General features: G+C 40.0%; 3 protein-coding genes across 6 annotated transcripts in view; 1 reads left to right on the top strand and 2 right to left on the bottom strand.

Moving 5' to 3' along the window:
- Positions 1-280, bottom strand: part of cacnb4a (calcium channel, voltage-dependent, beta 4a subunit) — a 34,031-nt gene extending 33,751 nt beyond the window's left edge. The window contains exon 1 of one of the 2 annotated variants that reach the window (XM_085250653.1): positions 150-280. The gene's annotated coding sequence lies outside the window, so the exon portion shown is untranslated. The remainder of the gene's footprint in view (positions 1-149) is intronic. The other variant, XM_085250652.1, reaches the window with a different exon arrangement.
- A 1,003-nt stretch (positions 281-1,283) lies between these two features.
- Positions 1,284-4,461, top strand: LOC146556211 (uncharacterized). 2 transcript variants are annotated; one of them, XM_085250318.1, is made up of 6 exons: positions 1,284-2,525; positions 2,644-3,063; positions 3,620-3,681; positions 3,758-3,820; positions 3,905-3,964; positions 4,047-4,461. In XM_085250318.1, exons 2-6 carry the CDS (start codon positions 2,871-2,873, stop codon positions 4,272-4,274), a joined length of 606 nt encoding a protein of 201 aa, XP_085106444.1. In that variant the 5' UTR covers positions 1,284-2,525; positions 2,644-2,870; the 3' UTR covers positions 4,275-4,461. The 2 variants fall into 2 exon arrangements, with proteins under 2 accessions (XP_085106444.1, XP_085106443.1); XM_085250317.1 differs by having other exon boundaries at positions 1,284-3,063.
- Positions 4,462-8,943: 4,482 nt separating this feature from the next.
- Positions 8,944-22,547, bottom strand: stam2 (signal transducing adaptor molecule (SH3 domain and ITAM motif) 2). Of its 2 annotated transcripts, none has more exons than XM_085249680.1 (14): positions 22,387-22,547; positions 20,197-20,281; positions 19,969-20,044; positions 19,450-19,545; positions 19,117-19,263; positions 16,612-16,678; positions 16,167-16,365; positions 15,208-15,302; positions 15,009-15,091; positions 14,835-14,922; positions 14,661-14,715; positions 14,386-14,533; positions 12,366-12,544; positions 8,944-10,663 (listed from the first exon to the last, which is right to left on the bottom strand). In XM_085249680.1, exons 1-14 carry the CDS (start codon positions 22,424-22,426, stop codon positions 10,468-10,470), a joined length of 1,554 nt encoding a protein of 517 aa, XP_085105806.1. In that variant the 5' UTR covers positions 22,427-22,547; the 3' UTR covers positions 8,944-10,467. The 2 variants fall into 2 exon arrangements, with proteins under 2 accessions (XP_085105806.1, XP_085105807.1); XM_085249681.1 differs by having other exon boundaries at positions 8,944-10,660.
- Between the last annotated feature and the right edge of the window lie 580 nt (positions 22,548-23,127).

The raw sequence follows: 23,127 nt of genomic DNA, 5'->3' as shown, positions 1-23,127 counted from the left end.
TAGCCGAAAAATAGCTTTACTTTGTTGTGTGGGTCAACTCTGCTTGCGAGAGACAGAGAGAGGCGTTGAAAGACTGCTCCAACAGAACTTATTGTTTTCGGAGGAAAACACGAACACGGTGTACAGTCGAGTCTTAATAGCTTACTTACAACTGGGCTCGTCAGGCTGTCTTCTTGGCTGCAGTGGTTATTATTATATTTACATGTTTCCAGCGCCCGTTTTTGCTCGATGACAACTCGTACCTTTCCACTCCCCTTTTTCTCCCTCCTCCCGCTCACAGACACAACGTGTATGGCAGTCCATTCTCCCTGCAACACGGACTATACTGCCCGTGATGCTACATTCTTTAGAGCTATGCTTGTAGCATTCTGCCTGTTAGCTTAGCACAACAACAACAACGAAAAGGGCTCTCTCACCCAGGAAACACACAGTCGCAGAGAGAGAGAGAGCGTTGCCCTGTAACCATGGCAACCGTAACGCTGCTGCCTGGAACAACAGAACGTAGCTGTCAAACAAAACCCAAACAGTCCTGACCCGCGACAAAATGAAACAGGGAAGTACTGCTGTGTAATCCATTTATTTCAACAAAGTAACTGTATTCTGAATACCACCTTTTTAAACGGTAACTGTAACGGAATACAGTTACTAATATTTTGTATTTTAAATACGTAACGGCGGTACATGTATTCCGTTACTCCCCAACACTGTCTACAGCAGGGACGTCAGCCTCATTTTACTTCCTGGGCCACATACAGATCATTTTCATCTTAAGTAGTCAGTGGGCCGAACAAGCGAAACTTCCTTTTCTCTTGGTGTGAAGATGTTTAACTACACATTTAATCTAGTTTTATATACATAAAAAAAGAAGTGCAGTTCTAACAGCAAGTCTGGTTCGTCTACACGATAAATAAATGCTTTTGTAGTAAATGAAAGGAATCACAAATAAATAAATGTGCCGTAAACAGGTGCGGATCTAGAAGGGTGGCATGGGGTGGCAAGTGCCACCCTAAAATAATAATAATAATAATAATGGATTGGATTTATATAGCGCTTTTCAAGGCACCCAAAGCGCTTTACAATGCCACTATTCATTCACTCTCGCATTCACACACTGGTGGAGGCAAACTATGGTTGTAGCCACAGCTGCCCTGGGGAAGACTGACAGAAGCGAGGCTGCCATATCGCGCCATCAGCCAGCGATGATCCCTTGCCACCCCAAGTGCCACCCTAGTTTTGCATATGACAGTGTTGTTTATTAAAATAAGATAGCATTAACAGTTTGAGCGTAGTTGCAGTCAACAGCGAATATAAATGCTAAAACTTAATATATTGCATAGTGTTCCCCCCCCCCTGCACCATTAACAAATGGTTCAACCCATAGCAGGACCTGCTTTTTTCTTGTTTTCAGTAGCAAGCGATGTTTATGATCGTGCCAGAGCACATTTTGAACAACACCATGGGAATTTTGGATTTTACACAGGTGGTTGGATGTTAAACTCTGGAAATGGAAGGAAGATGAGTGTTATTAACCCTCTGTGGTCCACGGACACGCTGCACCTCCAAATCACATGACTGATATAAGCTGACATAGCAACAAGCTGCATTCAGCCCACTTTGAAAGTTCGGACTTCAAAGTTTTTTAATTTTAATTACAGGTCAGTAAATCCAGAGTTATGATAATATATATGAGCCACGCTTTTTTCTAAATACTGTCATCACGTTTGTGTGCGTGTGTTTTAAGCATTTTCTAAGGACAGCGCGAAAACAGTAAAGAAAGGAAAAAAGCCACCTCTTTCCTATCGGTGGAAAAATGTACCATGTTGCCCAATTTAAAAAAAAGTCAACACGTGGGATTTGGTTGTTTAGGAAGAGGGAAAAGTTTTAGGAGTGAAGGTAACAGCAGCGAGACAGAGCGAGCGAGTGAGAGAGAGAGAGAGAGAGAGAATTTTTGATGTGGGAGATTTGTGACGTTTAGTGTGGAGTGTATACTTAGTGTGTTGTGTTGTCTTGTGTAGTTGTTCTGTTATGTAGTCGTTTTGTTTTGTGTGTCAGTGAGGGCACTAATGAATGTCACAAAGGCACATTTGCAACGTAAACACTGTCACTAAGTAGAAAACCAGCGGAGTGATACACCTCCTGGGCCCTGTTTCAGGAAGCCGGTTTAGAAAACTCAGAGTGAAAAACGATACGCAGGGTTGAGTAACCCCGAACTGTCCAACTCGGAATATTCGGTTTCAGAAAGGCTGATAACAATTAGTTCAGTCAACGCGGAGTTGCTACAACCCCAAGTTAAGCACGCGCACGAGGATACATAAAGCCCCGATCAGTGGAGCACAGATTAAGCGAGTCACCATGGAGACGGAGGGAAAGAAGGCGCGGTCGACGTATTTCACAGCGCTCGAGGCGGAAATTCTGATGGCAGCATATGCCGACAGCATGCACATCATGCAGAAAAAAAGTAACACAGCCGCAGCTGCAAAGGAAAGGGAGCATGCATGGCAAAACATAGCCGACAGAGTCAATGCGTGAGTGTTAATTTAAACATTGATCTAGGGATTTCCACCCATATAACACGTTATTTTATCATATGTCATTCTATTTATTATGTTATACATTTTATTTTGTGACGTGATGTGAGCGCAGGTGCAACCCAACAGGCCCCAAACGTTCCTGGCAGCAAGTAAAAATGAAATATAAAAACATAGTCCAAACAGGTAAGGTGTAATTGTATTATGAGCCATAGTGCTTGGTCTGTGTGTCCTATGTAAATCAATTGCAGTTAGAGGCTACAGTAATATACCACCTGTAAGCACATATTGAAATTATCTGAGCACATCACAAGTACACATTTGCCTACTCTGTATGCCCAAATGTGTGCCGTCACAGCCAACAGAAAAAAAGCGGAGGCCCGAAAAACAGGTGGGGGTCCTCCACCACCACCACCCACAGAGGCTGAGCAGTTGGCCCTCAGCCAAAACAGTGGGCGCCCTGTGGCTGAAGGCATCTCTGCGGGGACATCCTCTGTGGCAACAACCCCACAAGACACAAGTGCCTACATAAGGGGTAAATCCAAAACAATACATGGCGTGCATACATCCATTCTGCACAGTCACCTTGACCAAAATGAACTATGTCGTAGTGAAGTTACTGTCCTACTGACAGAGAATGACAGTCATCAAACAGTTAGGTGAATAAACAACACTGAGACACTTGGAAACTGTTAACGTGCTGCACGGGTGAGGGCCCAGGGAGAGACTCACACACACCGAGCTGCAGTGGTACGTCTTTATTATGAGCATAGCAGTGTCCTTTAATTTTGCATACATGCGTGTGTGTGTGTTAACCTCCCACAGGGTGAGCTCCCTGTTCCCAGAGACAGAGCGAGTAGTACATTCCGTACCTTTCCCAATAAGTGTAACATATGAACATATACCTCAATGCAACATAAAGCTCATAAAAGCGTTTCCACCCTGACACCTACTGATTTTGCCTTCCCTCAGTGTCGGTTGTCTCTGAGAGCATACTGACAATGAGGTGTATGGTGATTGGTATGTCTGGTAATTGCCATTTGCGCCCACATAAGTCATGAGTGACCTGTATGAACCCCATATTCTTCCAGTTGACGGTGATGGTGTACTGCATCTGGTGCAGCCCCCTGTTGAGCCAGACCGACATGCAGTTGTGAGTACTCGTAATACTCCACAGACTACATGTGTCAACAGTAGAACAGCAATGTTGTTAAATGTCTCCACCACAGGCACATGATGACGAAACAGTGACAGCTGCTACAGAGGAGGCCGCAACAGAGCCACACTATGAGGTATACAGTGTACAGTGGAAAATATAACAACTGACGACAATGTGGTACTATGATGACACCATGGACTTACTATGTCCCCGGCAGAGTGATGCTGGAAATGAAGAGGAAGAGGGTCCAGCCACTCCTACAACGAACCTTTCCACAGTGGGTTGTTCAGCACTGATTTACAACCAACCTAAGTAGGCATGTACTATGGATGCCAATGCTATGTCCCTTGTTGCAATAGCTCCCTGTGAAGCAGCTGTATAAGACATATCTGGCCAGGAAGATAAGAAAGTGCGACATGGAAATGGTGCACCTCCAGCTGCAGATCCAAAAGTCGAAGCTGGAGATTGTACTGCTGGAACAACAGTTAAGGGTGGGTGGAGTGATCATAGATGGACGAATCATGTCAGTGTTTGTACAACATACTAATATACGCATTTATTCTTTGTGTACAGGACATACAGGGTGACCAATAAAGGCAGTTGACCACAGTATCTGTGTATTTGTCTTGTAACATGTTGGGTTGACGGGTCACAGGAAATGGTTGTGGCATATGGTGTCTCTGACTGCTCTTCCATCCTGTACGTTCGTGGGTGGGTCAGGATGTTCATCGTGTGGATCACTGCTGTTGTCTGGTTCAGCTGGACACTGTTCACCTCTAATCGTGGCAATGTTGTGTAGGATCACACATGCCACAATGATGTCACATGCCCTTTCTGGGGTGACCCTGAGTCCACGAAGGCACTGGAACCGGGCCTTGAGCATTCCAATGGTCATTTCAACTCTGGCCCGTGTCCTGCAATGGGCCAGATTATAACGCTGCTGTGGGCCCGGTTCAGGGTCAGGGTAAGGGGTGAGCAAATAGGGTAGACATGGGTACCCCCTATCACCAAGCAGGTGGCCAGTGAACTCTCCTAGGACAGAAGAATACATGTCAGTGCAAACGTCCCTGTGGCAATTGGTCTCTGTATATTTCACAGTTACTTCGACCCACCATGTCCAAATTTGGTGCTCAGTGTACATTCCCGGAAGATTCGTGAGTCATGTACAGAGCCTGGCCACTTGGCTTCCACATTTGTGATGATGTTGGCAGCATCACAAATGATCTGCCCAGTGCAGAGAACACATATTAGCATCCATTACCATGATGCCATCACTTGTTGGTGTGAAATGCTACAGGGAATTATGTACCTGTACATTGATGCTGTGGACGGACTTCCTGTTCACATAGTCTCCTTCATTTGCTGAGGGTGCAATGATTGGGATGTGGGTGCCATCTATACAGCCAATCACGCCTGGGAACCCTGGAAATTTATGTACCATTTGAGTGGTAGTTCACGTATCACCACATCATGCATTGAGTTTCGTTCATCCTGATACCTGCAATTTTGTGGAATCCCTCTTTGATGAATCTTGTGGGTCTATGACCGGGGAACACCACAAACGAGTACACGAGACGTTTCAGTGCTACTGTAACATTCCTGACTGCCCGACAGACGGTAGCCTTGGAAACGTGCTCAGCGTCACCGATATTGTACAGAAAGCTCCCGTTTGCAAAGAAACGGAGTGCGGTACAAAGAATATGTAATGGACTGAGCGCATGTCCGCGATGTGTCACATGCGCAATATATGGCCTGAGGATGTTATCCAAATAACTTATTGATTGTGCTGAGACACGGTAACGTTCGCACAGGAAATCATCAGGTAATGATAAGATGTCCATACGCGCTCTGATCACTCTCTCCCGGCGGAGAGCTCTGCGGAGAATTTGGGCTTCAAGATCTACTGGCTCTTCAAGGAAGGGACACGCCATGTCTGACACTTCCTGCTGTCAGGTTTCCGACAAAGAGGCGGGGACAGTCAGGGTTAGTTGTAGTAAACCTGCTAGGGGGCAGGTTAGCTTCACGGCGTGTGTCGTCATAGTGACTCACTGAGGCTTCAGCTGAACTCGCTTTGTGAAACCGAAAACCCAGAGTTTTCGTTAACTCAGGGTATACTTACTCAGTTTTTCCACTAAACCGGCTTCCTGAAACAGGGCCCTGTTGTCAGGCCTGCAGGTTTATCCCTGTGCTCTTCTGTCTTTTGGTGGACAAACTTTTTTTTTTTTTACTGACACACATCATTTGTGGGGCATCTTATTGCGACACCTGATTGTTCTCTCATTTTAGTTTCAGTAATATTTTTAAATGGTTGTACAAAATGAAAAAAACGGCAGGTGTATTGGCTGCATTTTTAGATAAATAGTTGTATATGTTTACAAAATGTACAATTTATATTTGCATTTCAAGTTATAAAAATTTACTCAACATGTCTGTGTTTTGTTTTTTTTTACAGTAAAAAATACTACTAGGAGCTTAAGTTCTTTGTGTGATTTCAGATCAGTAATACTAATGCAGTATGTCAGTCAAAACAACTACATTCAGTTGAGCTGAATTTAGTTGTTTTTTGCCTGTAAAAAGGCAATTACAAGAAAATGGAACAAGATAGACCCACCATCACAGGACGAATGGATCAAAATTATAGATGAAATACAAACTATGGAACAATTGACCTACAGAATAAGAACTCAGGAAGATCAATACCATAAAAAGTGGGAGAAATGGACTGAGTACATAAACCCAACAGGTTAAAGACCAACACATTGATAATGAGAAATGATCAAACTGTAGAAACAAGGAGATCCAACATGTTTTTTTGTTATCCTACCTGTTGTATTTATCTTTTTGTTGTTGTTGTTTTGTTGTTACCCCCCCTACCCCATGTATAATGTTTAAAGAAAAACAATAAAAAGAAAGTAAAATAAATAAATAAATAAATTCAGTTGAAAAGAGTTCTGAAAAGAAAAAATAAAATTAAACAATCTGAGGGTGAAATACAAACGTAAACTCAAAAGGAGTCAAAAATGGCCGGTTGTATTTTAGACCTCAGTGGGTTAATCCAACAAATCATGAAAAATTAGGTTTACATTTTTGTTCATGACAGTGCAGATTTCTGACATTTTGTGTGATTTAAGCTGTAACAATGTGATTGTTTTATAACAAAAAAACAGTGAAACTTAAGTTAGACTTGTGTTTGTAAATGAAGCACCTCATGTTGTGTAACTTTCTGGATTTTATACTTATTGGCTACATATTTATTTATCATACAGGCTATACAGTACATAAGGTCAAAACTCACATGTTTTATGTAACTAAAGTGTGTAATTATGTGGGCAACAGCCAATAATTAAGTTATAGACTTTATTTATATGAAAAACTTGTATACTTACTGCATTTGAATCATTTTAACCATATGTAACCACCTGCATGAGTGGGGTTTTTTTTTTTTTTGGGGGGGGGGGGGGGGGGGGGTTCGATTTAGCCACCCCATTTGATTTCTTTGCCACCCTCATGCCACCCTAACAAAATTTCTCAAGATCCGCCCCTGGCCGTAAATTACTGTTCAGACTCTCTTGCAAGTCCAAAATCTATGCCCTCCTTCACATTATTTCAAAGCTGTTCAGTGGGCCGGATTTGAATCTTTGCTGACCGATCCTGGTCCCTAGGCCTTATGTTTCACACCACTGCTCTACAGATTTAATTTCACTCTGATTTCTCAGATTGGTCCATACTTTGATGCCAGGTTCTTTATCAACTTTTCAGAAGCTTGCGTTTTACAAATGGTCATTTTTGTGATCTATCTGACCCACAGACAAGCAACAAAATGAAGGTGGCTGCAGTAAAGTACTGATAGAGCACCCTCATAAGGTATATAAAACCACAGTAACCTCCATAAAGATCGACCACGGTCCTACTTATTATTTATTCTTATTTACCGTTTATTATGGCACACTGCTAGAATGACTCAGTCATGAATATTCAAGTGTGTTTTCTCCAAATGTTTTCATAAGAAGTGGTAACTGTAAACAGGTAAAATTATATGCTAAACTAAAATATTCCAATAAACACATTTGCAGCCCTACGTAATCACTTTCCACCAGTTTCGTGCCGCATTCTTCACTTAAAAACAGGCCAATTTTCAACTCAAAAATATCTCACGAGGACAAACAACAGATGAGGGAATCTTCTCAACCATCCTCAGCAGACCAAGGCACCAGCTGTGCTGTTTTCAGACAATCTCGAAAACATTTATTCACACTCCCACGTATCCTGGAAGAGCAGGCAAGAATCTGACTTTGCAACTGAAGAACAGTTTTACCTGCACTTTGCTACCCATAACCATCTCTAGCATTCACATAACCTCCAGTGTATCCAATAGAAAGAAAAAAAGAAGCTATAAAAAGGCCAAGTGCAATTAATAAATCATGTCTTCTGGGTAGAGCATATTATTGGATTGTACGTGTCATGCAGATGAGGATGTGTGCAGGGAATAGCAGAGGCTAATTACTGTAGGTGGACAGTTTCTATTTTAATCACCCTTCTCTTAATTGTACAAATGTAATTACTTCAACAGCTTCAGAGGAATCGGCGCTAAAAGAACAAAATCAACTTCCACACACGCCGTTTCTCTTATTTCAAAGTATATTTATTGAAGAATATTATACAGTTTGCTCTGTTACAAAAGCAGTTTTAAAATCCTGGATGACACAACGTTTCCTGGGATATTTCAAATATAAACAATTATACACGTCCAGAGGATTCAGAGACAGAAGTCGCTTCCCAACGTTGTGTTTGATTTCTACAGAAGAACAAGGCATTCAGTGGTAAAATAAAATGTTTACAAAGCTAAGGTGCAATGCCAAAGTCACTGACAAATCCAGATATTTTACATCTAATATACACTGCCTTTAACATTAGAGGTGCTTAACAGAAATTGAGTTCTGGCTAAAGTTAGAAGTGTGGAGTTACTGCAGCAGCCCAAAAGACTGTATGAGAGCTCTTAATTTAAGTGGAGGGAAAAACATCTATTTCTTCAGTTTGACTAAAGATTTTTTTGTGTATTTAAAAAAATGTTGTTGTTTACATTTTGCCAAGAAAATAAAAATAAAAGCAGAAGCCCAGTAAAAATAATTACCCACTTTTTTCATGTCTCCACACATTGAGATATATATATATATATATATATATATATATATATATATATATATATATATATATATATATATATATATATATATATATATATATATATATATATATATATATATATATATATATATATCAAAGTACAGGCAATGCTGATGACAATTATGACGTTTTAGTACATACACATTAAAGAATGTGCTGTGGATTTGCATAAAACATAGAAGAGACAGAATGATGTTAGAACCATGAAGAGATGCAGCATTTTACCAGACTACCAAACCCATTCAGACGTTTATCTATTATCCATTCACTCAAACCTTTGAAAATCAGTGTCGCTTTACATTGACAACGAACCTCTTCTTGGGAAAGTATTCAAACACACACAAACATGGAGAAAAAAAACAAATGTGCACACACACATACACATAATTAAATATGTCAAATGTAATCATAGAATGCACAAGGCAAAGAGTCTATGGGAACGTCATTTCTGAATTATTTACAATGTTAACATCTGACAATTGAGAAATAGAGTTTGCACTTCTAAATTCTGTTAGAGACACTGATCAGCTACAGCGTTGGTGGCTGGTGATGAGAACAGTGAAATGGGAGATCTGGCCTTTTAAGTACCTGCACATGTTTGTGCTGAAGAGAGCACCTGAGCTGGAACTCACGAATTCAGTCTTTGCAGATGAATAAACTACATCAGCTGAGTGTTGCAATCAAGATGATGATCAGGATAAACTTAAACAAGAAAAACAAACAAACCAGTAACTGTTCCATTTTCCTTGCCTACATTACAACATATGATTGTGTTTTTATTCACATTTACTCTACATGCTTGCAGGCTGTTTAATTTTTTTGCTGGCTTTCTCAGCGATCCCTCTCAGGAAAGAGATTTTGATAGCCACACTTGTGCACAAGACTTGGACGCTGCTTGCATTTCACTCTCAGAGCTACAAGGAATACTTTACTCGATTTTATTCCAACTTGAGCACGTTATCGCACCGTCGATGTATTAGGCTTTAAGGGCTGCCAAAATGCTGCGTCTGCAGACAAGGTTGTGTGAACAGATCATAAACAAAGAAGAAAATAACATTTTATCTCATCTAGGCTAGTGTGGACTAATCCTCTTTAACCAATAAGAAGACTCGCAGTTCAATTCCGAAACAGCATGGTGTTGATGTATTATTTGTAATATGCTAATTTCCTAAACAAATTAGACAATGACGGCTTGTTGCATGGTCCTGTACAGCAAAACCAACTCTTCTTCGTGCCGACTGATGATGTTTGAGAAAACCAGCATTGCTTTGAGTCACCCATGATAAACGAGGAGACTAAGAAAACTCTCGGTGCCGTGTTAAGCCTCACATACAGTAGCCGAGTTTTGACTTGGATGCATAGCAGACCTGCGTTACATACACGCATCAGTTATTTCAGCTTTCCAGGGGGTGTCCTGTTCGGCTTGACAGGCACAAAAAAACTAAACAAAACAAAAAACAAAAACAAAAAGCCAAAGGAATTTTCCTAAAGCAATAACCTGACACACACATGCGTGCTAGGTAAACCAAATGAACACACAACTAGCAACTGAAATATCTGAAGGGTGCATCTTCTCAGGTCTGCCCTGTGTTAGTTTTACAGAAGAGGCTGCTGATAATATGCTGCCTGCTGCTGCTGCTGCTGAGGAGCCTGGTGAGGGGGAGCTGCTACAGGATAGGACACAGGAGGCATGCTGGAGTTGTGGTAGGCTGACATATCCATGGTCATGCCTGCCTGAGGTGGGTAAGGAGCTCCTGTGGCTTGGCTCATGTACGGAGCGTTCAAACCACTGCTGTGAAATAAATCCACAAGTGACATTTAGGTCAACAAATTCATGAATCTATCATTTCAATACATCCTCTAGAGAAATATGATTGGTAGGTAATATGATTTTGTTAGTAGTGATCAAATTCGGTTTTCTAAAAGAGTGTTTCCATAGTAACACATTGGTGTGAAAAAGTGTTTTTCCTCTTCCTGATTTCCTGTTTTTTTTTTGTGTGTATTTGTCACACTTAAATGTTTCAGATCATCAAACAAATTTAAATATTAGATAAAGATAACACAAGTAAACACAAAATGCAGTTTCTAAATTAAAGTGTTTATGAACACCCAGGCCTGATTGCTGCTACACCTTTCCTCAATGAAGAAATCACTTAAATAGGACCTGCCCGATCAAAGCGGAGTAGACCAAAAGATCCTCAAAAGCTAGACATCATGCCACGATCCAATAAGAACAACATAATCTCAGTCTACAAAAGGTTACAGAGACATTTCTAAAGCTGTGGGACTCCAGCAAACCACAGTGAGAGTCATTATCCACAAATTGCAAAAACATGGAACAGCGGTGAAACTTCCCAGGAGGTACCGGCTGACCAAAATTACCCCAAGAGCGCAGTGACGACTCAGCCAAGAGATCACAGCAGACCCCTGAACAACATCCAAAGAACTGCATGCCTGCAAGTTCATGACTCCACCATAATAAAGAGACTGGGCAAAAATGGCCTGCAAACCACTGCTGAGCCAAAGGAACCTAAAGGCTCGTCTCAGGTTTGACAGAAAAGATAAAGACTTGGGGATTTTGATGATCCCCAAAGACTTCTAATAAAATACTCCGTTGACTGGCGAGACAAAAGATGAACTTTTTGGAAGGTGTGTGTCCCGTTACATCTGGCGTGAAAGTAATACAGCATTTCAGAAAAGGAACATCATACAGTAAAATATGGAGGTGGTAGTGTCATGGTCTGGGGCTGTTTAGTGCCTCAGGACCTGGAAAACTAGAAAACACCCTGAAGAGAATGTTCAGCCATCTGTTTGTGATCTCAGGCTGAAGCTCACTTGGGTTCTGCAGCAGGACAATGACCCAAAACAAACCAGCAAGCCCACCTCTGCATGGATTACGAAAACAAAATGAAGACTTGGATTTAGGTCAGGATTTAAGTCCTCACCTGAATCTGATTGAGATGCTGTGGCATGACCTCAAAAACGTGGTTCATGCTGAATTACAACAATTCCGCAAAGATGAATGGGATAAAATTTCTCCATGGGGCTGTAAAACCGCTAATGGTGGCCCAACCCGTTATTAGGATTAGGGGGGCAATCACTTTTTCACACAGGGTCATCATAACTTTGTTTTTTTTCCCCCTTAATAATAAACACCATCATTTAGAAACTCCATTGTGTTTACTTATGTTATCTTTGTTTAAATGTAAATTTGTTTGATGATCTGAAACATTTAAGTGTGACAAACATACAAGAGAAAGGAAATCAGGAAGAGGGCAAACGCTTCTTCACACCACTGTATATTTATGAGAGAAGAAAAGCGTATCACAAGTTTTTGTTATTTTCCCTTGTGATGTGACGGCTATGTCAGTGACAATTACACTGTTCATTATGATGTACAAATTAAAATGTTTTTGGTGATTTGGAGACACATCAAGTGATTAAAAATCTGACTTTCAACGTCCTCGTTAAAAGGGTGGAGGTGTTATTCTTACCTCATGTAGGGCGGCTGAGCAGTTTGGCTGTTGGGTAAGGTGTTGGGTGGAGCTGAGACATTTGGCGGTAGTGAGTGTAGAGGTCCAGGCTGGTCGCTGGGCAGATTGTAGGGCTGTGCAGAGGGGATCTGAGGCATGGATGGGGGAAGATAAGGGGGTGCCGCTGGTCCAAGGTAGCCCTGAGAAGAGCAGGAGAGGAGCGTGCTGATAAGTGAATGCACTGAAAGGATGTAACAGAGTTTGGCAGTGAACTTATTTCCCAGTAAATATAGAACAGAGCCAGAAAAACTGGTTGACCACTCCCAGCAGGTGCTGCTTGGTTTGTTTTGGCGTTTATACTGACCTGTTACTACACCTATGCTGCAGCTGCCGGCACGCTACGATACTGCGGTTTGTAGTATTTATTAGTGAATATTTAACAGTTTATAAATTGTAACATCCAAATCTAAGCCACCAGACATGAGGAAGGTAAATTAGGAGAAGGGTTGCTCACAATGTATTCATATCTACATGTAAATTAGATTTTCCAGTTTTATCTTGTGTTGGTAACTCATTTGAACTGGCCACCTCCTGACTGTCACAGTGCTAACAGTTCTCCCTTTGCCTATTTAGTATAACACGTGGTTAATATGGGTAGCTTATTTTTTTAAATAAACAGCTAGTTCTCGCAATATGCTTACTGTAGAGTTAGTAGTGTTAGTGTGATGGGTATAAAGCAGTCTTGTAACACATTCCTATTGCTCTGGTTGCATTTTGTTTAAACAGACAGCTGAAAAATTGGCATGAGTTAGTCCTCGACTAGCCCTGTTTAAGTCAACTTGTAGTCATTTAGATCTTTCAGACCACTAACCACCCCCCCAAAAGAAAAAGAAAATCCTTCATGTTATATAAACTGATGCTGTGTTGTTTTTGCTCCAACCAAAACCTATAGCAGTGTGATTATGGGACATCTGTACCTAGAAATCTGTATAAGCTACTTGAAATTAATGCAAACAAATTACAAATGAAGAGAACTGCGCAAGAATTGTATAATCCAAATCTCTATGATGACAATTTCCTTATCTTTTGAATTTATTCAAGACATATAATGAAGCTATTTTTAGTTTCACCACCCTTTAAGCTCTAGTTGGAGACTGCTACATCCAGAAACTACAACCTTCATTGTCTGAGATGCTACAAACATCCTCAGTCAGTAGCAGGTCACCAGCAGCTGCCCCAAATAATGAGATTTGGTGAGCTATGTTACACAAATAGCCAGCCTCTAGAGAAACGTGCACCAACAGAGATATTCAAAGAACAAATACCAATAATATAAAAAACAGTTATACAATTACAAATTAAATAATATTGGAAAACAGAGTTGAGTTTACATAATCTTCAGACAGAAGACCTGCTGTGTTCAGTCTTTATTCAGCATACAGAAATGATGCTGATAAAACACTCGTTTTAAATTATTAACAGTTTCAGAATTTTTTGTCATTTTAAATTTTTGTTTTTAACCAAGTCCCCGTTACTGCAGGTGCAATAAAATCCTGACAGTTGGAAAAAGGAAAATAATAAGTTGCAAGGAGCTCTGGTGTTTGCCTGCTATGCGAAGTGGACAGTTTTCTAAATCTCCAGGGAAAGACTGTGACATTAATCACCACCAAGAAAACAGCATCTGCTGAGAAAGCTCCGGCGGCCTGTGACGCTCTCCAGGGAAGAAAAAAAAAAAAAAAAAAATGCTGACTGAATATCAAGCCATCAGGACTAGTCTAAGATTAGTAACTAGTTTAGAGGCAAAACATGTGTGAATGAGACATGTTAGAGACATCCTTAAAACATGTATGATTGAGCTCTGCGTCCTGCTGATTCTCCATATGTTTACATACACAAACAATATTTTGCCAACAGCCATTGTTTATTTTTTCTATTCGGCTTGCTATCTAAACATCACGGATGTATACAAGGTTTCAGCTTCGACGTCATTTACGACTGAGAGTCACTCTTAGCAATCAGAGCCACGTAAGACTATTCTGACCTGCATGCCCACAGCAGAGCTGGCTGGAGGATACTGTGACTGCATCTTGGAGTAGGCCGAGTAGTATGGAGCCTCATTCATGAGCTTGTTGTAAAGCTCCAGTGCCTCCAAAACCTTCACATTCAACTCTGATAACTCTGAGTGATTCCTGCAACACACACAAACAAACATTAGTCCCAAGTACTGGATGAAGAACCTTTTGCATTTGCTATGCATATCGTGATTATGATCAATCTGATTAATAATAGAGAAATGTTATATAATTAACACATTACCTGTCAATCTCCTGCAGCTTCTCATCAATCAGTGGGTTCATCTGTGCACATGCACCTGTTTACATCCACGGAGAGAAAAGGAGAAATGAGGTTAGAAAGCAAAAGCACGGCTCACACTGACTGCAGCTGACAGCGACAGTTTGACTAGATTTAGAGTGGCATTAAAGTTTTTACCCTCCAGCTGGATCAGCTCTAGGGAGTCAGGAGTGGAATCTGCAGGATCTGTATTCTGCAGCAGTGCCAGCGTTCGGTCCATCTTTGTCTGCAGAAAGACGTGAGCGGATACGTGTTGGTAAAATAACTGAGAGATGGATTTGCAAATGAAGAATCGCTGAGGAAATGTGCTACCTCGTCAATGAAGACGGGCTCAGGCTCTATTTTGGTTTCCAGGCTTGTCTCTTCTGGAGTCGCCGGGTTATCAACATAAGTAACTATGAAAGAAAAAGTTCAATTACATTAGCAGCTCTAGAAATAATTTGATTAGAAATAAAATCAATATGCTCAACAGGAGGTACAAACAAGAGTCTGTCCTTAAGGAGCTACCAACCTGGCTCTGGCTCTGCATTCAGATTGGTTGTGACAAAGTTGGAGGGGAAAAGCCCAACTCCTCTGTGGTTCTCTCCTTTCCACCAGTTTGGATCACTGTAAACGGAAACATAAAACCAAAGTCAAAGAGCAGCTGAGAGAAAGCCATACTTAGCGTCTGGCTAAGCTTCATACCAGTCAAAACCATTACAACAAGAAGTCTAAAAATTCTCGCCCTGATGTGGTCTTTGGCAGCTCCAGAAAAGGCGGTTATGGTGAGTTTTCAGAGCTCTTGGTATGAAAAAGTATTTTGACGTTTGCCTAGTTTTACTTGCAGAACAGAATTTACAGATCATTTAAGTCCTAAAAATAATATCTCATATTAAAAATATTCACACTTCTGGATGAATCTCCAACAGGCAAACAAACCTTGTAACATTATTATCACTGACAGATGTTACTATTGCACTGCATGTACTTTGAACCACACTGATTAAATTTCTGTTTCAAAACAGTTAGTGAGCATGGAGGAGTGGTTACCACCATGTCATAATAACTTATCAAAGGTTAGTTTTTGACATCAGATCATTTCATTTATATATTATTTTTATATTTTATTTAGACATTACATCAATTTTTGGGTTATTACTGAAATTACAAGGCAGGGATGGTATTTATATTCAACATCCATGAAGATATAGCAACATGACTGTCTGATCTTAAAGGTCGTGCATACTCTGGGACTTTCAGTGGTAAAGTATAGATCAAAGCTAATGGCTGAATGCGCCCTCTAACCTGACAGACCTGTCCCCTTCTCTGGATAATGAACATTTTCAGTTTTAGCTACGTAAACAACTCATCTGCAGTAAACTCATTTTTGCACATCCAGATCTTCATTCAATGTCGGTAAAACGGTGCTATCTATTGGTTGGGAGGATATAGCAGAGCTGATTCATGACAGGAAGTGTTATAAAATATTACCTGTCATCCAACACTAGGATAAGTTCTCCAGCTTTGAAGGTCAGCTCGTTGTCTTCAGCTGCTTCAAAGTCGTACAGCGCACGCACCTTCCGAGCCTCCTGCCCCCCACTGCCATTAGTATAGTTTGGAGGGTCAGAGGTCATGGTCATGGGGCGTGTCTCTGCCTGCTGCTTCTGCTCCTGTAAGGACAGCTCGATAGCTGAAGAAAATAAACAAGAGAAGTGGACATGAAGAAAGGGTATTTAGCACAGACAGACTTGGCACACATTCCAGATTCATTTAATTTTCAAAATGCAAATGGCTCTAAGGCAGGTGCTCCAATCACATTTTCAGCCACGGAGAATCAATTTAAAGGTTTTCACATGTATTTTTATCAGATTACTTTCTATGAAATCTGTGTAGAGCTTTTGGATTTAAAAAAATGAATGGAATACACTAACTTTACCTTTGGCAAGATCGTCATCATCCACTGGTTTGCTTGCAGTTGATGGGTTGGCCTTTGTGCTGGAACCCTGTGGTCAGTATAGAAAGACAAGGTCAGATCAGAGTGCAGAATAAGTGCACCTGAGGGAGAATGAAGCACAAAGACTTTAAATGAAAAACCAAAATGTTTTTAAAAACACGGTGCCACCTGGAGTTCATGCTGGGTATCACATATTGTTCAGAAATGTGTCTCTAGCCTTTAGACACAAATACTCCCAGGAGCAGTCTCGTTAATTATTTTATGTCCAGAAGCTAAACAATAGAAACGGGAAAAATGAAAACCGGTTCATTACAGCTTGAGTTTGTGCGGCCAAATCCAAACTGACAATAAGTAAATAAATAAACAGGTAAACGCTGCCACAGCTTGAGTCACGCTGCCTGCTGCTTTTTTCCCCTTAGCTGACAGAGATTAAATGTCATACCTGCTGCCACATGAGCCACCTGCTCTCCACTGAGGCACATTTGCCAGCCTATCCCGAAAAAGGAAATGCAGCGCACCATCATCAGAGCCAAATGGAGCACAGCCAGTGATAACAAAGCCAGGATGAGAAAGCAAATAAAATCGAAGGGATTTTAGACTACTGATATTAGGGCTGCAGCTATCAACTACTTCAGTATGTTTCATCCATGATGAACAACAAAAAACAAACAAACAAACCCTTTGTATTTACGTGTCATACTCAATTTTATTTTTTAAAGAAAACATTTTCCTAAATGCAAAGATATCTCTAAATCTCAAGTAGAGTCAAAGCCATAACATTTACCTTTACTCTGTCTTCCTCAAAGGCTTTATGAGTTTGTGTACATGTGTTTCTGCTTGTTTACGTTTGCAGTGAATGAGAGTTTGTGTCTTTACAGACACAAACTCTCATTCACTGCAAACTTTAGAGGAGAATGTGGTGGCTTCTATGAAGAGAAGTGAACATATCAGCATTCTGATGTTTGCCCTCTGCTTTGTTGCACAGTTTTTGAGCTCCTGAAAACAAGACGTTATGATGGTGTAGACGTTAATTAATATTAACAATAATTCACTGTCCAACCTAACAACCCTCAGATCAGTGGCTCAGAGTTTTACTGGGCCATGTATATTTTTATAGGCTTGGAAAAAAAGATGTAATTTTTTTTTTTTTTTTAAATATTAACGCAACCCCCCCCAAAAAAAACAACAGTATTTTACATCATTTCAATTTCAAATCTCAAAAATTGTATGAAAATCTTAATAAATAATAAACATGGTCTAGTACACCTCATGTCCCCCTTTAGACTCACCCCTGTAAAATGGGACGGCTGCTCAGCAAGCTGTATAATTTAAACATGTTTCAGACTAAGTTAACAGTTCAACTGCATGTGCTCGTCGCAGTGTGTAAACAGACTCTGGCTCCACATTAAACTGCACCAGCTTCATCATCACTGCTGCTGTTGTGTTATCAGTGTGCGTGCGCTTAATATCAAACTTTTTATTCACACGCTGCTCCTTAAAAAAGTTTGTATTGCAGGTCTGCTTGTAGTCTTATGGCGTTTCCATTGTAACAATGGTGCGCCACAGAGCCGTGCCTTAAACCAACCATCGAAGCAAAGAATGTGTGTCGAGAATTTTTTTCCATCAAATTATTAGAAATACTTAAATCAGCGCAGCCCTAACTCACATCACTGCCATTCGTTGTTTATTATTTAATGCTCTGAGTTGTCTATTGTGCGGAAAAGGATGTGTTGCACATTTACATTTCTACTGAAGGCTACAATAGTTATCCCCTCAGTGGCAGCTTTATTAGCGTTAAAGTCTTCAAGTATGTCAGATGCTTTATGAGAAACTGATGTCAAAGTCCAGTTTTATCTGTGGCACATACAGATTTGTTGTGTAACAAAAAACACACACACATTAAGCAGCAGAACAGAAACTAGAAAGCAGCTCTTACCATTACCAAGTCAGACTCTATGACATAAACCTCCAAAGAATTATGTGAAATATGTGAAGAGGAAATTCCACTCTAAGCTCCTCTCATATATACACTCTCCAAAACAGACAAACTCCACCCAGCCTGAACCTTCACAATCACTACACTAGCCTGAGGTCAAATCATGGCTACAATTCCAGCCTCAGCACGCTAGTGAACCCTACTGGATGTGGGATGTATATTACTAGCTTAAAAGAAGAAACTATTTCCAAGTAGAAAAAAGAAGGTAGATTGTGTGGTCACTATAAAACACAATGTAAAATGTTTATATTGTGATGTGAAATATTGTTTAACAGAACATCAGCTTTGGTAAAATCTGATACTTTACAAAAAGAGGCCTTTATTTATGCTGCAAATACAGTATACTTACACTTTGTTTATCTGTTATACTGGCATCAAGTATGACAAAGAATTATAAAATAAAAACTCAGTTGCAGCTGCTGCAAAGTAAAGACTGTATAAGACTTCTAAATGACTTTGTTACATTTCTCAGAATCATCATGTCAATATACCTGTGAGGATGGGGATGGGAAGCTGACACCCTCCTCTTTCAGAGACTTGATGGTGGCCCCAATCAGGCTCAACTGTGGATCTTTCTGAAAGTCCTCTGCCCACTCAACCATCAGAGCCTTTAGCTTTTCACATACCTTAGGGTGTGCCTAAAGAAGACATGAAAACAAACAGCTATGGAGTCTGGCATTGGTTAAGATTTTAACTGTAACATTAAACTTAAAGTTCCTCTGAGTTTGAAGGACTACATGGACAAGAAATTCTCTGGATAAGATTCCACCCCAAAAAAGGAAGAAAAAAAGAAAAAGAAACGCAAACCAGGTAAGTTTTCATACCTTGTTAAGAATGCTCTTCACTTCACTGGAAAACTCCCTTGAGCAGATTTCCAGGTGGAATATTTTGCCACAGTTTGATACACAAGCACCCAGCAACTGCAAGCCAAGACAGTGAAATAAGTATCGCAGTAAAAAGACAGCCACTCATTATTTACAGCACATTTTAACAGCAGGTGAGTTTAGAGGTGGGATTTGATGACAACAGTCTGAAATTATCTCAGTAATTTAAAGACAGAAATCTAAGAATAGAGCAGGTCATGTGACAGTATTAGCTCACAATGACTCAGACAAACAGGTCTCACAGTCCTCATTTCATTTAAATAATACTGGCGTGGAAAGGGTCTACTTTCCTGTATCCTTTTAAAGGAAATGGGTTTGCAGCCCAAATGCCAGTAAACTGTACTTCTAACCCCAAAACTAGAGAGGTGTTTGACCCAATCTATTGATTTATTAAACATTTGCAGTTATTTGTAATGGCATTTTTATACAATAAATTAAATAGTAAAGCAACAAACTTACATTAAGAGCCTGCATCGCCACATGAGGCACTTTGTGGTTGACTCTCTTCATAATGGATCTTAAGCTGTCCTTTGGTCTGCAACAGAAGGGAACACAGCCTGTGGATTGGGGGTACTGCTGATGTCGTCAAGTATGAAACACTTTCAAATTAAGTGTCTGGGGCCACTGGGCTGCTCAAATCAAAATGTGCCATTAATATTCAACGGAAGATGGCTCTTTCAAGCTTACCCATTGGCTGTTGTTCCAATCTTATCACAGATGTCCATGATAAGTGCCCAGTCATCTGTTGTGTTGTTTTCATTGGTTGCCTTCTCTGGAAATATGTAAAATGCGGATTTAGTGCATATGCTCCAGTGAGAAAATAACTCCAATGGCATTGTGGCTGCTTATCTCCAAAGAAAATGTGGGAAGACATGCCAAATGCATGGTGTAATATAAAAATGAGCCGCAAGCCCTTAACTGGCACATTGTACATCTAATTTATGTTATACTGTCACCTATCGAACTCAAAATGAGAGTGGAAGAGTTCTATAAGCCAACTACATGTTGCTGTTTTTATTGTGCAACCTGTTCCTAACGGCCTATTGTGACAAGACACTTAGAAATCCCATGTAAATATTTAAGTACTTTAAACTGTGACCCGTTCAGCAGCTGACAAGCTAAAAGAAAAGCCTCATTAACAACTGAACTGCATTATCTTCTGAGTTAAAAGAAAAATCACAACATAAACTATATTGATGTTAAGTGGTGTTCTGACATGCAAAGTGACCTGCCACTGTTTCATAATATGCTGGTAGCAAATTACTTGTATGACGTTTCCGACTCATAGTGTCACTCCCATGACTCTCTAGTGCAATAGTGCTCTATTGTATGGTCATACAAGGACTATAGTGTTGCACAGTCAGATAAAGCTGTTCAGCCAGGAAGTGTCTATGAAAATTTACATAGGATAAGCCTAGGAAAACACATAGGATAGCTGACAAATTAAAGGGAAACACGATATAAAATGTCTTAGAAAGGTGCTGGGTCATTAGAAAGGCTTGGCATGGATTTTCCAAGACTCTAGACCTCAACTACAGGAAAACAACACCCTTTAAAAATAAATAAATAAATAACATACATATCCCCTTATTTTATGTTTAAAAAATGGTGGTAGAAAGTGAGGTTTAACACACTGGTCCAAAATCTTCCATAAATGTTCAACTGGGTTAGGAGCTCACGAGTGTGAAGTCCATATTATTTAAATGGTAAATGGTAAATGGCCTGTATTTATATAGCGCTTTACTAGTCCCTAAGGACCCCAAAGCGCTTTACATATCCAGTCATCCACCCATTCACACACACATTCACTCATATACCTTATAGATAACCCGTTTGTCATGTGGGAAGAGACTATTCATCAGAACAGGAAGGTCATAGGACATCAGCGATTATTGCGAACAACTTACATTTGTTTTCACTGACAGTTCTCGCTAAAGGGACATGCTGACCCAAACAATGCCAGCAGAAGACTGCCACAATATGTTAAATCAGCAGGATTATCGCCATGCTGGGGTGAAACATTCAGAGTTTTCCTTTAATTTTACACCCATCTGAATACAGACAGATAACAACCAAACCCGAAAGGCCAGAGAGTGATTGATTAATTAGTCTTGACCAAGCTTTTCTAATTAATCATCAGCCGGAGAGAAAAAAGGTTTCAACAACTGTAATCATTAATGACTCATTACTATATTATTTTCACATTTAACTATCCAATGACGTATCAACTCCAAATACTGAAAACAGGCATCACTAACAATTGCAGCCCACGGACACATCTTCAATCCACTTCTTTTTTTGTCTAACCAATACACCAAAATGTAAACCTCATTTAGTTTCTACATAAAACAAAGGAAAACACCAAATCCTCCCAAGTGAGACGTCAAGTGAACCGCAATGGGGATTTCACTGTTTTCGAGCATCAACAAAGTATACGCTTCAACGAAAACAGAAAAAAGATAAAGGAGATTTAAACGAATGGTATTTGTGTGATAAAGTAGATAAAAAATAGAACCATAAACGTATTTTGAGTTGATTTGGGATCAGCTGATCTTGTAATGGCGGTTATCCTGTGAGTTTATATGAATCACCAAGTTTTTTTTCTTACAAAGCAATCGCTGATATTAACAAATGAACTGGAAACTTAATAAAAGAGGTCGACAACACATCGATATGTCAGGTACAAACTAGCAAAGGCTAGCAGGACTGGTATATGGTGTTGTAACAAAAATTGGCAGCCCTAAAGTAACTTATCACGTAGCGCTAGCGAATAAACAACTCGAGCTAAGCTAGCATTAGCCTCTAGTGTGACTGGCCCTATCGTTAGCTTCTGGCTGTGACACACTCAAAGGGCCAAAGAGACAACAATTCACTTACCAACATCTTGGTCAAATGGATTTTGGGAAAATAAAGGCATGTTAACTATTTATAAAGAGGCAGACTTTGTGATGAAAAAAAGTACGTGCGTTCTTCAAGCTAAACCTAAACAAATATCGCTTCCTCGTCCATCTAACTCTCACCAGTTGCTCTTCCGGAAATTTGGCTGTCTCCAATAATGCCTGTTTACAAAAAATAAAAATAAGAAATAAAAATACTAAGCAACTGAGTCTGTAGCACCTTTTCCTTTAATTGTGTTTTTTTTTTTTTTTTTTTTTTTTACATTTTTACTTAGTGGAAATATAGCGCTGTGGCATTACATATACTTAAGCAATTAAGGGTGACACCTTTTTTATGGTTAAAGAGAAACACTGGCATCTAGTGGGGTAATAATGGATGTGGGCTCAGCATTGTTGCCCCAATGATACATCCACAAAGTATTAGCTTTTAGGTAAATAAATTATTATATATCACCACAATTTTTCTACACGGGTCCTCATATTTATTTAAAAATTCAACAGTGCAGTGGTCCTTAGCAAAAAGGGGAAACTGGTATTTTTAAGAGTCACTATGGTGAAACGTTATTAACTGGGCATTACCTTCAGGCATTTCTTTTTAATGCAGATTTCACTAGCATCAAAAACCAAAATCATCTTCTTGTACAGTCAATTGTGACTCTTCAGTTTCAATGACAGTGACATAGAATTCTTTAAAAGTGCAGAAGCCATCATAAGAGCCGTT

This window comes from Mchenga conophoros, linkage group LG16, assembly GCF_057382185.1.
Source record: "Mchenga conophoros isolate Kocher_MC1m ecotype Shallow Benthic linkage group LG16, M_conophoros_male_GT1.1, whole genome shotgun sequence".
Lineage (NCBI taxonomy): Eukaryota > Metazoa > Chordata > Actinopteri > Cichliformes > Cichlidae > Mchenga > Mchenga conophoros.
The sequence above is the reverse complement of the archived record's forward strand: the minus strand, read 5'-3'. Positions and strand labels throughout refer to the sequence as shown.